General features: G+C 38.3%; 1 protein-coding gene across 4 annotated transcripts in view; it reads right to left on the reverse strand.

Annotated features, from left to right (window-relative positions):
- kcnq5b (potassium voltage-gated channel, KQT-like subfamily, member 5b) overlaps positions 1 to 15,188 on the reverse strand; it is a 239,701-nt gene that overhangs the window by 17,780 nt on the left and 206,733 nt on the right. For all 4 annotated transcript variants that reach the window (XM_041785899.1, XM_041785897.1, XM_041785898.1 and 1 more), the window contains exon 9: positions 14,191 to 14,217. In XM_041785899.1, coding sequence (XP_041641833.1) covers positions 14,191 to 14,217 — 27 coding nt within the window. The remainder of the gene's footprint in view (positions 1 to 14,190; positions 14,218 to 15,188) is intronic.

A 15,188-nucleotide genomic window follows, 5' to 3' on the forward strand; every position in this document is an offset into this window, starting at 1 on the left:
GACGATGAAGCGTGCAGGCTAAATCGCGGCCGACCCCTCTCACCCTAGACATGAACTTTTTGAGGCCCTCCACTCTAGCAGGAGTCTGAGGTCAATCAGGACCAAAACTTCCACGAGAACAGTTCCTTCCCCTCTGCTGTCAGTCTCATGAACAGTACTCTGGACCTCCCCCTCCCCCTAAAAACTCTCAATGAACCCCAGAACCAGCAGAGAGAATAATGCATGTTTATACAGACTTACTGTATGTGTTACATTAATACTCACTGGATTTATCGCTGCTGTCTATAACTGCACACTGTGAGTGCTCTACTCATTAAAAAAATGCACTATAAGCTATTCACCAGTAAACTTGTTCATCTGTACGGTCTCTCCTTTTTGAACCTTTGTACGTACATACTTTGTGCTGTTTAGATTGTATTTTAGATTTTTACATTGCCACTATATTTATATATTTTTTTCTGTAACAATCTATATTAGTCTAGCCCTTTATATATTCAGCCTCCTAATATTCTTCTTCTTCTTCTAAGTCTTAGTCCTTGTAGGTGAAAATGTTCTTGGGAATATACTCATTCTGATTCTGATTGTTGTCTATTTCAGAATCATTAAGTACACAATAAATTTGAAGAGGAGCTACTCATCTACAGCAATACCTGTGGTTTCAATTAACTATATCAGTTAATTGCACATTTGGTGTGTTCTTAATTGCATACTTCTGTACTAAATACTTAATAGTTTGAGTACATAAGTGTGCAAAATGCAGAAAGTATACTTAAAAATAGTGTACTATTGGCACACTCAAACCATTCAAAAATTGAGTTTGAAAAGATGGACACAACACACCCTTAATAACCGCCATATTGGTGATGTAGCTGATATTGTAATGTTAGCAAGCCAGCACGCTAGCCAATGTAAGCATCTGCTTGCTAATGTGTTATTAGCAATCGCAGCATATTTAAACCAGAAAAAGGCATTCAGGGCAAAATAAATAAATTTTCTTTAAGGGAATAATTTTATATGAAAAACAATTTACATGAATAAAATAGTGAGTGACTATAGCCACAAATTTTTTATTTTGATTGCCTAATGTGTGATCACAACTTGCTGTTACAAAAGACGTAGAAGCAGGAAACAGGCAGTTAAACCATCGTCACTTCCTGTATGAACAAAATAACAGTGTGGGATATGGGACACTGTTGAGCCTGTTTCAGACTGGGAGCGTGTTTTGCTGCTTGCATGTGTCTCGTGTGTCTGCTCTGGCTCCTGCCGCATCTCCCTGCTCTCAAAGCCCTGTCCTTCTTCATAAGTTTTACCTGAATATCCCCCTACAAGCTACTTGATTCAGTGTATAGAGCAAGTATATCAGGAACTACTGAAAACAAAAGCATTCTGTACAAGTGAAAGGAGTTTCCCTACAGAAATGCTAAAGCGGGCTTTTAATTTGAAAAGCACAAACCAGAAAAGCAGTGTATCTTTCCTGTGACATATTTTACCAGTGTGGAGACAGAAGGTTTCACTAATAGTAGATCTTTAGAGACCAACTTTATTAAAAAGGCGCATTTAGGCGCCTGTGGCCTTCCTCAGGGTTATAAGGAAACACACTGTAAACATATTTTATGTGCATATTTGCCATAACAATGTAAATATGGCTCTTCATTTATTATTTTCCTGTCTAATATGGTCCATAGCTGTACGCAGTGCGCGGAGAAAATAGGCCAGACTTAGAATCTCTAAACTCTTGTGCGCCTGAGCCGCGCATATCAGGCGTGCCAGACGTGGCGCATGCAGGCAGTCTGAAAGCCCTGACTTGTTGACATGCAATCAATCTGAAAATCCAGGAGTGTTGCAGTCGAGACACGTGTGTCATGCTCCCAGTCTGAAACGGGCTTTAGCCCTCTGTGATTACATGCTCTGTACTGAATTTAAGTATACTGAAATAAAACCCTAAAAACATACTAACAGTATGCAATCTGGAACACAGTGATTTGCTCGCCTTTAGCCAAACATTTTTCCCTGGTTGGCGTGCAGTTATCTAAACATTTGATTCCTGATTAACTAGCAGTTAGCAACACATTTGTTACCCTGTTAGCTATCAGCAACTGTTCGCTAGCAGTGAGCTAAACATTTCCTTCACATTTAGTTGGCAGTGTAAACATTTCTTACCTTAGCAGTCAGTTAAATGTTCATTCCCTGGTTAACTAACAGTTAGTTGGCTGCATATTTTTGTCCCTAATTGGGTAGAAGTCACACATTTTTTCCCTGGTTAACTAGCAGTTTACATATTTGTTTTCAAGTTTACCAGCAGTCAGTTACAATTTTTTATCTTGTTTAGTTGCAGTTATTTACTCTAACTATGCCAATTCTTGTGTACCGTACTTTAGAGAGTTACTGTATTCATTTTGTTGTTAATAAAAGTTGTGAAGTGTTTATTATGGTTCTTAACAGCTTCAATCAAACTAACGGTTCAAAATCCAATATTTTTTCTTTTTAGAAAAAAACTCTACAAAAACATTTACAGATTAATCAGTATTTCAGGTTATTAATTGATTAATTTGTGTTTATGTAAATGTCTGACCTTTTGCATGGCTAATTGTCTCATACTTCAGAGCTTGGCCTTTAAGGACTCGGTGCAAATACAGCTGTTATTGTCTTAAAGGGCAAATGTTTTTCTTGATGAGGTGAACACTACATTTTATAAAATAATTCTCGAATGATAAAAAGGGGCACCTCTATGGGACTATTTTCATCTGTGGATTAATGGAAAATTGGGTTACTTTACTCAGAAATACAATGTTCTTATTTCTGTAATTATTATCTAAAAGAACTTTGATGTGTGTGGTCATGGAAATGAAGGAAAAAGTGTTGCTCACTGATGCTTTTTATAGTCTGGACAATGTTGGAGGAAGAGGAAGATGATACATCAGGGTTTTCCTGCACTATGAGATCAGGGAAAAGGAGCATTATATGTAGTTTAGAAGCAACACCAGGAGCTCCACATGAGGAAAAATTATGATGGAAATAAACTCAGGATAAGGCTCACTAATCATGTCACAGGATATTCTGCAGAGACTATGACTTGTTTTAAATAATCTAAACAAATGCAGTCAAACCCAGAGTCACAACAGGCAGAAGTATTGCGCATTGCTCAGGCAAAGATCAAACAAATGCAGACAGTGTTTCACTATAAAGGCGACTGATTTCTCCCTGCAACATCTCTGCACTCTCTCTGCCTCCTACAGACCCATGCACCAAGAATTAGTCAGCATTCCCAAATAAAAACGTCACGTAACCGGAGCAGAAATGCCGTGTACCTATGTTTCCGAGTTGTACGCCTCCTCAGTAGCTTCTGTTTATTACTAAGAATTTTACTAAAAAACCAAAAGGAGATAGACAAACGGTGATGTGTTACATGATGCAGAACTGGAGGAGGGAAAATATTTACCTCTGAATGTCTTACAAGGTGAAACATGCTGCAGCTTAACCTTTTGTTTCCTTCTTCTTCTTTCTACTTTGGTTTTCAACTTGATGGCTTTGAGCATCACAATAAATTCATGAAGCCCTTGAAGGTTCACCTGAGAAATAAAGCTGTGTGTAAATCTGAACTCATGCACCTAAAATCTGTGGTCATGCTTCGGTGAAGCGTATATTGGATACTTGTTTTTTGAGGTTATGGGTTGAGCTTCTATTGTCTTGTAGAAAATGTATTTCTTGCTGAGTGTTGGAGGTAAATAATACTGTACGTTAGCGTACTCAGATTAATTTTTTGTTGTAATGACAATATAGTTTGTTGTTTTTGCAATTCAAGTAATCCAGTAGAGGGTACCTTTTCATGAAAGTGATTTGTTCCTGAAAAAGCTGCCCTATTGTCCATTATCTTTTGTGGCCTGAAAAAAGTGTTCACTTTTTGGTTCGAAACTCAGTTTTGGGGTCATGGTTTGTTTCACTGGGACAGCAGCTACAGATGCAACAGTTTCCCTCATTCATTCATTTCTACAGATAGAAGTGAAGCGTACAGTTTATTCTGTTATTCAGAACTAGATGTGATAGCTGGTAAAGCCTGTGGTGTTAAACACAAACCAAAATGAGGAAAGCTAGAAAAAGAAAAGAAAAAGACAGAAAATGCAAATTTAAATAATAACACATAAATGGAGAGCCTCACATCTCCTGATTTGAATAGATAAATAAAATTAAAAAAGCAAATGAAATATGGGCATCTTAGAACAAACATTGTATCTATGATATATGACGTGTACTGCAATATCATTATAGTTGGTAGTAAATGGCCGGTGCAAAATCACCACTCATGTAAAGTGCTGTGCAGAACTCTGCAAAACTGCATCATAATCTGCCTAACCCTGGGTGTCTGTATGCCCTTTTGTGGGCACCATGGGTTGGGAAGGAAGATTGACACAAACTCTGTAGTTCTCTGGATTTCTTTGCATAATACCAGAGGCATGGGAAAAAAGATATGTTGAAAGTCAAGTCAGGCTTGACCTTGGCAGCCAGGTTACACATATATGTCGACATGTGTGGAGCTTGACTCTGCCCCCCACCCCTCCTCTCTTGTGCCACATCAGGTGAATCCTTAGCACCCCACATATCTAAATCTTATGCACATGACTGTACGTCAGTGAAGGACCCCAGACCAGCTTATGTAAACATGGGATAAGATGTCATATATGTAATGGGGCCTGAGTGGAGCACCCAAATACCAGTTTGTAGCTGGTGTTCGCTACTTCTGCATATTTGCATCAAGCCTTCAAGATTATTCAGCATCTGCTTTCATGTTCAGAAGCACTTTAAAAATATCCAGGAGTTGAGGAAAGAGATAAAAAGCTGTTAGGTTTTGTAGCTCTGCTCTACCTTTACTTCTTCCTGTATTTTGTTGTGCTTACTTCTTCCTCTTCTTAGTTAGTTTTTTAACAGTTGTGAACATTACAGCCACAGGGTTTTGCATGTAAATAGTTGCCTTTTTCCAATCGGACGTATTCACAATGTGACTACATGCACTGAACTGTGACCAAAGTACAAATATCATTAAACCCCTTAAAGCATCTGCCTTATTTTAGTCTCAGTCCTATTAGCTCACTGGTGCATAGCTACATGCCAGTGGAGGATAAACAGCTGTGTCAGTGCTCGTGGCTAGTTTATTGAGAAATTAAGATGGCAGAGAGCACGTCATTACACAGTGGAATTATTCCCATCATATTTACTCATAAAGATGAGAAGGATAAGAGATTCTTCATGGTGAAACAAACGTTCTAAAGCTCATGTTGAATGTTTTTTTTTGCAGCTATGCAGCCATTCTAATGTGGCATACAGTATTACGCACAGCCTGTTTGGAACACTGTATGCCTCTTGCCCAGGTGTCTGTTTGTGAGCATATTAAAGAACTGCAAAGGTTTCAACATCTGTTAATGATGTTACAAGGCTGCAGAGTTACATACTATGGGCCATAAGCTAAGCTGTAGTTTAAGTATGTTCCCACACATTAAAGTCAGATTGCCAGTTACCTTTATGTCATTTTTATAACTGACAAGTGGAATTAGAAGTGAACTGATTTAGATTTTGGTAACATTAAAGTACTCTAACATGGTACTTTTCTCAGTAAGTTATGCAGTCATGTAACCAGTTCATATTAAAAGTAGTGCTACCCAACTCTGGTTACCAGGTTGGAAGTGAGCCAACTTCATAACAAAAAACTCTGATTTTAGGGTCAACAGGCAAGGATGTAATTCTGTGATCTCACTTCAAACGTCACACCACATGCAAGGAAAGAAAATTTGTAATCAATATACTGTATGTACAAAGAAGAAAGCTTTAACTGTGACACTCCTTGATAAAGTGAATAATGAAAACAGTAAGGTTTAAATGCCAGCAAATGCAGAGATCCTCTGTGAGGCTGTGTGCAGGCTGTGGAGTATAAAAGCAGCACAGTTTCTGTCGCACTTCAAACTGTCGACCACTGACATTTAGAAGCGGCAGAACAGAGGCAATTGAGCTTAGGAGAGGAAAATGAACAACAGCAGCAGCATCTGAAAAAGGCAGCAATTTGGTGACTCAGTACTTTCTGTCGATATCCTTCATTTAACTATGTGGATTCAGCTCAACCATGGCAACAAGTGACTGAGTCACAGTGAAGCTGGCCTTCAGACAGACACTGGACGGTTCACAGAGGGCATCATGATGGACACCTTTCCTCATTTGTTTCACTATCTGCAACTTTGCATATATGTTACTTCCAACATTAATAATAAATCTTGCTTATCAATTAAGTTAAGCCATCACATTAGATACTGTGTGATTTTTGGGGGGACTCCCAGAATCCCAAAAAGTTTATACTGTCTTCCAGCATAAAGGCTTCTATTGAATTCTGCAGAGTTCACAACATGCAGTTTCTGTGCAGCTACTGTAGCATGACATTTTACCATGTTGTCTTTGCAAGCCTGCTAGCTAAAAGTAGTTTAGCTCTCAGCCTATGATGCAAGACAAGAGTAATTTCCTGCAAAGGATTAATAAAGTTTATATTTATCTATCTAAGTTGTGAAGTACAGACCCATAGCTTCAATTGGGTTGAGCTGGCTGCCCAACTCCTTTTGTAACTTGTAAATCAAACTGACCCCCCATGATGTTTAATCACTACCAGTTTAACCCCATATTCTTTAAAAAGCCCAATGATGGGAAAAAATACATAAAAAGTAAAACTGGCTGCAAGGCTGGCATTTTTAAAGTGCCTATAAAAAGTGTTCTCCCCTTTGGATGTTTTACCCTTCATTTGATTTTAGGAATCAGTCATGGGTGATACAATTTGGCATATAAAAACCCCTATAACCTCTTAAATTTCAAAGTGAGACCAGATTGCTACAAAGTGATGTCAATTAAATAAAATATCTCTGGTGACTGCTTTAATATTCACCCCTTCAAATCAGTATTTAGTAGATGCACCTTCTGCTGCAATCACAGCACTGAGTCTGTGTGGATAAGTCTCAGTCAGACTTGCACATCAGGACACTACAATTTTACTCCTTTCTTCTTTGCAAAACTGCTCAACCCCTGACAGGTTGTAAAGGTTTGGGTGTGAACAGCCTTTTCAAGTCCAGCCACAAATTCTCTGTTGGACTGAGGTCTGGAATTTGACTCAGCCACTCCAGAACATTCACCTTATTGTAATTAAAATATTTCAGTGTAACTTTCGCTGTATCATACAGGTCACTGTCTTTCTGGAAAATAAATCTTCTCCCAAGCTGTAGTTCTCTTACAGATTGAATAAGATTGTCCTCTAGGATTTTCCTTTATTTCGCCGCATTTATTTTACCCTCTACGTTAGCAGGCTTTACACGGCCGGCTGCTGAGAAGGATTCCCACAGCATGATGCTGCCACCACTGTGCTTTACAGTGAGGTTGATGTGTTTGTGGTGATGTGTGTCTTGTCTGTTGGCTTTTTAAAAAGCACTATTTTGGTCTCATCAGACCAAAGAACTTTCTTCCACTTGATCATGGAGTCTCCAACAAGCCTTTTGTTGAACTCTACCTGAGTCTACCTCTAATCTGAGTTTTCTTCAACAGTGTATTTCTCTTTGCCACTCTCCCATTTAGCTTTGACTGGTGAAAACCCGGGCAACAGTTGTTGAATGCAATCTCTCCCATCTCAGGTAGTGAAGCTTGTAACTCCTTCAGAGCAGTCATACATGTCTTAGTGGCCTCTCTCACTAGTCTCTTTCTTACACAGTCACTCAGTTTGTGAGGATGGCCTGATCTAGGCAGACTTACACATGTGCCTTTATAATGATGGATTTCACTGAACTCCAGGGGATGTTAAGTGCCATGGAGATTTTTTGTTCTCTTATACTCTTAACAACCACTTTTACGAGTTGCTTGGAGTGTTCTTTTGTCTTCATGGTCTAATGGTTGCGTGGCATACTGATTAACCAGGGACTGGACCTTCTAGACACAAGCGACACATTTAATGTACTCCCCAGCTCAGGAATTGTGAGACTACTAGCACCAGTTGGGTGGACAAATGTTGAATAAGAGGATGAATATCTATGCAGTCATTTATTTTACCTTACATATTTTGGTTTAATTGGCATTACTTTATAGAAATTTGTTTGTACTGTGACATTAAAGAGTTGTGGGTTTTTCCCTCTAAAAGCCAAATTATCTTCAACATCATTGATGCATAAAATCAATAAAAGGGTCAAACACCCAAGGGGTGAATACTTTTTTAACAGGCACTGTATATCTCAACATGAAACGTAGTTGTACGAAAAACACAAAAATTCGGGGAAATTTCATCAGGTTACATGCAGTGCATGATAGTGGACGCTACACTTGTAATAAGATGACCCATCTTAGCATTTTATACTGGTATATTGGTTGCACTGGTATTAAGGACAGCCAACTGTGTATCAACACTGTATCTAATAGACAGGATTTTGTGGTGAGTAAGCTAGAGTTGCACCACAGCAGTCTTAACCTCCTTTAGCCTCTGCAGCAGAAATGTGTAGAAATGTAAATTTAGAAGTTGGGGGTTTGAAAAATAAAACACCACCCCCATAGGTTGAGCCTCACCTCTCTAGCTGATAAGAGATGCTTTAGACTGTGTGGGATGACTTTTGTTGTTGCAGGCAGGCTGGCTGTCTATATTTCCATCTGCTTGAGATGGATACTTCACTGACTTCACTTTCTTTTGCTTACTTTGCATTATGGATAAGTTTTAGTGTGGTTTCACAACAAATTCTGCTTTAAAACTTCAGTTTTACTATCAAGCAAAGATAGGCAACTGCCCTGGGCCTGATGCTCTTTGTGGCCTTAAGATATAATCATCATAAGTGTACAAATAGCCTACAATTACTTTTAATGATTAAGACATGTATTTGAAGAGTAAATAAGGGGGTGAGAGTGAATAAAATAGTATCAAATACATTTTGATTATCCAAATGGGTGGACTCTTGGTCCAAGTACCCAGTCCAAGCCCCTTAAAAAGCCAAAAAAAAAAAAAGTCTTTATATCAAGCTAATTATTATAAGGTAAATCCCTACAGACATCATGAAACAAGGAATAGGTGGGTAATTGTGTGGTAAACTCACATGCCATAAATAAAAATGTATGATTTGGGGCGGTAAAAAGATTATTGTGGTGTTTGATTTGTGATGCTCTGATGGAATACTGTTTGCTATTTGAGTATCTACAGTTTACCTTTGGGTATGTCGAATAGTTCTCTGGCTTTGTTGTTAGTTTGAAAATATTTTGCTCAGCTGCTGTGACTGCTTTTAGCTAAATGAAGAAGGGTCTTTGCTTGGGCCTCATTATTTCTAGAAACACCCCTGTACCCACTGCCAAAAGAGTCAGCTAGGAGAGGCTTCAAAGTTCTTATTACCTCCGCCAAGGAGGTTATGTGATTGGGTGGGTTTGTTCATTGGTTAGTGTGTTAGTTAGTTAGTTTGTTTGTTAGCAACATAACTCAAAAAGTTGTGGATGGACTTTGATGAAATTTTCAGGAAATGTCAGAAATGGCATAAGGAAGAACTGATTAGATTTTGGGAGTGATCCGGATCACCGTCTGGATCCAGGAATTTTTTAAAGGATTCTGTACCATTGGGAGATAGGGCTAATGGTGGAGGTCTGTGCTGCCACCACTTCACACCAGGAGATGGCAGACATGAGTAACTTCAATCACAGCAGCATTTTTGGCGGTGTTTCTATTCAAAGTTTTGGAGTTTATAGAGTTTGAAAGACGCACGCCCGGTCAAGGAGACGAGTCATAGCGTAACAGAGAGAAAGACAGCGAATTGTAGCCAGAAATACTCACAATGCTGGGAGGAATAGAGGAATATTCACCCTCTGCCATGACTTCCAGTCATCTGGTGAGACCATGGGTGCATCTGTTGGCACCCATGGTGAAGCCAATGCTTTGCCTCACCGTGTTTCCATGGTGTAATCACGAATGCCGTGGTGAGGGGCACATGGGGATGGATGCAGGAATTTTTGAAAGAATTCTTCACTACTGGGAGATAGGGCTAATGGCGGAGGTCTGCGCTCACCGAGTGCTTTTCTAGTTCTGAACTGCATGGGGGCACATGTACACAATGACTCACTGAAGTCCAATAATCCTTGGTTAATGTGAAAGAATTTACAATTTACAGGAGTTCCAGTTAAGTAGCTTCTTCTGAGTAAGTAACCAGGTTAAGGTAAACATTCAGTTGTTATTTGTTATGCTTTTACTTTACGGTTTGTTCAGTTTTCTGGTACAGCCCTTTTGAAAGTGTCCAAACTGGGCAGCGACCATTCATTATGTCCTGTACACCTCCGGTGCTTTTTATTAAATTAAGGAATCTTTTAACAAATGTTCACTCTGTTTATTTACTGATAAATAAATTTCACACACTGAAAGAAAGAAGCTGTTTTAGAGTTGCTGACATCTTGCAGCATGGTGCCGCAAACAGATATCTGCTATAGGGAAAGCATTCTGGAAGCATGCGGCAACACGCTGAAATCTTTTCTCCCTCAATTTGAAAATGAATCTGTGAAACAGAAATGTTGGTTTACTGTTCAATATGGGCGTAATAGTATTTGTAACCATCACTGTTGGGGAGTCGCAGTTCGGTGCAAACAAATGTGACAGTATGTACCTGCCAATCAAGGCCCACTGGCCTCTTCTCCCTCTCCTCATCCATGCACTGTCTTTAAAAGGCCTCGGATGTAAAAGGAGAGGTGTAACTGAAACCACCACTACTGCTACAACTTATGGAGGTCAGTTTTTATTGAAAAGCTTTCTCAATTAAAAAGCAAGAAAGCAACAGAGGTGGACCAACCTGAAGGCTTTGTCATTGTGTGGCTTGGATGCTTTCAGTTGGAAAGTATCAATAAGCTAAAAGTACTTAAATTCCTGGTCAATTAAAAACTGCTTTAAAAAAAAAAAGAAAATAAGGAACTTACAAATGCAGGCATTGGCATTGCCTCAAACATGTTAAAAGACCTTACAGTGTATAGAAAAATCAATTAAAGCTAGTAAAGAGATGAGGGAAAATGCATACTACTTTTGACCTGTCCACTGATCTGTCTGTGATTATTTTAAAAACAAAATATGAAATTCAAAGAAGTGGTTGTGTTGTCATTTTAACAGAGAGATGATAGTGAATGTCATCCAGCAGCTGCAACATTGGGTAGTTTAACTACCATGCAGCTAAAATGACAAAATATTCCACAATCAGTGCTTTAAAACTGAATTTGTTAATATTTGGCCTTAATCTCATTGTGATAAATGTGTTCATGGCAACAGCCCTACATCCTTCTTAAAGATTAAAGAAAAAAGATCCAAACTGACTTTCATTTGTCATTGCTGCTGTGGTCGTGTTGTATCATTTCAAACAATTCTGATTCACCACCACTGAACAGGGTGTAGAGAGGTTGAGAACATTTCAGGTATTTCTGTAAAACCAGGTTACATAATTTAACTTCTCCACCAGGAACCAGGCAGAAACAGAGTGTCAGTGTTCAGGTTTGCAGCGGCGTTTTGAAGACAAACATTTACTCAGTTTCATAACTGCAAACACAACATCTTACATCACTCATCTCTCACTGCCCCGCATGCTGTCCTCCTTTAGTGATTTGAAAAAGTGTTAGCAAACAAAACAACATGAGGAAAAGTGATAGCATAAGAAAATAAAACTAAAATGCCATCTCTCATAACAGAAGAAAGTATACGTGATGCAAGAGGATGGGTAGAAATAGCATGTTTATATGCATGTGCACTGACTGCTTGCATCTGAGTGCATAAGAATGTGCATGTTAATGCAGGTCAAAAGAAAATGTTATAAAAACAAGGTAGAGAATTATGACAAACATAAAGATGCAACAGTGAATGTAGAGTTACTTTTAGTTTTGTGTCTAAATTTAACTTCAAATGGCCTCAAAACCTTGACTGTGCAATTCAAACTGAAGTGGAAAAAAACCTTACCCTCAAGGTATTTTTTATCAATAAAGCGAGTGAATGTTTGCTTTAGTTAGAACATGCAGTCTATTTATGTCAGAGATGGTAAAAAAGGCAATGTGTGATACGAAAGCCAAACCCCTCAGACAGTTATCATGACCTGTGCTCTGTATAGTTCAGCGGATCGGCCTCTTCTGAACTGAAGTGAGCTGTGGTCCAATCTGAGATCTGAAAACTTTTTGGGGCCCGACAAAAGCTTCCTTCAACCAAAAAAATGAGACTCAGAGTCTTTAACTTCATATTTCTGTTTCACAAACAGAAAGTCTTGTGTTTAGGTTAATGCCTGGTTTGGTCTAGTTATTGAAATAACTTTAAACACCTTTTTTGACACTCATTTACCGATGTTAAGAATTTATCACTGCCTTCACAGACATTTGTAGAATCACAGTGTACAATTAAGGAGCCAACACAGCTTCTATATTTTTGGTCAGTAATCTGCAAAGTCAGTGATATTTTCTCCAATAATTGTCTGTAAAAAAAACGTTATGAGTCCATAACTTCTTTCCTTTATGCCGGCCTTACACCAGAGGACTTTGCTAAAACTCTTGAAAAACTCTAAAAGACATCCGAGACCCTCTCACATCTAAAGACAATTTGTCAGCAAGCTGTTGAGTTTTTAGTATCAGACTAAGATTTTGCAGACTGTCGGTCACTAACTACAAGAATATTCCTTTTGAGAGTATATCCCATCATGCATCGGGTGAAAATTCACAACATTTTTTTTGGCAGAGAACAAGATATAGAAGAAGATGTAGAGTGACTTATTATCTCTTGTAATCCGAAGTTTTTGAATAATTTACATCGAGTAGTAATCAATGGAAAGTTAAACACTGAAGCAACTTTGCATGTTACTGCAACAACGGGGGAGCTTTCCCAGAAACACTTCAGAAAAAAAGCACCGTGTGAAAACGCGAGTCCTCCCACCACAGAAACAAACTGATCAGGCGTTTACTTTGAAAATCCCAGTGGCACTTTACTGTGCCTGTCAGGTTACCTGGAATGAACTGATCCACAAAACACACAAACACACAGGAGCAGAGATCTGACTGCAGCTCTGAGCGGAAACGTTTTTCAATGTCTTGAATTCTGAGTGGACATTCAGGGCTCTAGATTGATCTACGCGCATGTTTGTATTTTGAAGAATGAAGTGAATTAATGTGCTTAAGCACAACACCGGCTCCCATAGGTTGTAGACAACGGTTGTGTCACTGAGAAAAACAATTCACATACGACCAAACCGAAGACTTAACGATAATATCAAACACGTTTGATTTTATCGCAATGCAAAGACTGAAGAAAGACCACCTTAAAACGGCTAAAATCGAGTCCTATGATCACATTACACCTGACGACTGAGACAAATCGAGCTGTGCACTGCGACTTTAGCAAGACTCCCATGATTTTACTTGGACTTTGGAATTTTGTCTGTGACTTTGAAATTGGAGGCAAAGTCATTTGGTGTAAGGCTTCCTTTGATTGTTAAAGTCCCCAAGAGAAATAATAAATCCTTACAGTTATGAAAAGTGTGGCACCGTAGAATTTTAAACAGGGTCACCAGTGTATTCAACACCAGTTAAACAATGACTCTGGTTCTGAAGATAAGACCAAAAAAATGATAAAAAGGTGACATGTATTTTCAGAGGTCCAAGGTAAGACTCCACAATTATTCGGCTGTCACACTGGTCGCTGTGTCAGATCAGGCGATCACAGAGCCATAACCTCCTGCCAGACAGGTCAGACTACACAAAGGTGTGCCATCCATCATTGTGAGCGATGTGTAACAAATACTGTAAATCCTCAAATAAAGACTGACGGGTAGGAAGAACCTAAGGAAAAAAGGTTCGGAACTACTGCCCTAAGTCATAAATCCACTCTGTTACCTTGATGAGCACAAAACAGCAGAAATACAAAATCTGAAACTAAAGGAAACTCTCCAGTTAAGAATGCATTTTAAAGAGAAAATGAAACAATTAAAATTTATATTTCTTCTTTTCTGCAAGCAGATATTCAGAAAAAAACCCCACAGGATTAACATATGACATCATTCAATGACTATATTATAAGCTTTGTACTCCATATCAGGACAAAAACACATTAAAGCATTATTACTTTTTCATACACTGCTCTATAATTAAACTACTTGAAGACAACATGAAGGTGCGTGTGTGTGTGTGTGTGTGTGAAAGATGAATGTCACAAACCTGGTGGTGGACTCTCCCTGCTCCTTCCTAAAGTTGACAGATGAGGAGGAGAAAAGAGAAATGTTTGAGAAACAAATCAATATTAGCACTATTTAATCAGTTTTTCTGCTTGCTTAAGCCCATTTATGATCACAGAGACTTCTAATCACAGTTTTCAATGCATTTTTATCTAAATCAAAAAATCACTTGCTAAATTTGAGGCAAGTCAAGTTTAGTGAGAGATGACCCTGGCATTAGGTTAAGCTAAAACAAACTTTGTGTTATATGTTTACAGTGCAGATATCTTACACATACAGTATAACTGACAGATTTGTCCAGAATGCCCTTTCATTTCTTTTTATACTCAGACAAACTAGTTAAGAATGCTGCAGGAGTGATATTTTACAACAAGGTCATCAATCATGTCAGGTTAATTCAGCTTTAAAAAAAAAAGAATTCAAATAACTAATTACAAATAAATACTAATAAATCAAAGTGATTGTTGTATGAGACCTATACTGTAGCCAATCAACAGAGGGAATGCGGAATATTCTCTAGACATTTGATGCTCTGTCCATCTTAATATATAATAATCAAAACAAATAGTTAACATTAATAAAATAAAAGTCTTAGAGGTAAAAGGGCTTAAACAAGCACATCAAACATGCATGTCTACGCAGACTAAAAAGGCAAACTAAAGAAGCAACTTGCAACAAGAAGGAAGGTGAAGTGGCTGACTGATCTGTTTATTTAATGGGTAAGCAGTTAATTATGACTGTTTAACTGTACAGCTATGCTTTGGTTTTTTTCTAATAGTCTATTTCCAGGCTCCAAAGATGAGATTATGTGTGATATTATAGTTACATAAACATACACAATGGCAGGGCTGAGCAATTAATTGCAAATTACATTAAATTGCAATATGGCCTGCTGCAATTTTCAAATTGCAGAATGTGCAATATTTCTTTTACCTGAAATTTGTATCAAAGTATCAGTTTAAAACTTTTTTTGCAGCAGAG

The sequence above is a fragment of the Cheilinus undulatus genome, linkage group 4 (genome assembly GCF_018320785.1).
Source record: "Cheilinus undulatus linkage group 4, ASM1832078v1, whole genome shotgun sequence".
Lineage (NCBI taxonomy): Eukaryota > Metazoa > Chordata > Actinopteri > Labriformes > Labridae > Cheilinus > Cheilinus undulatus.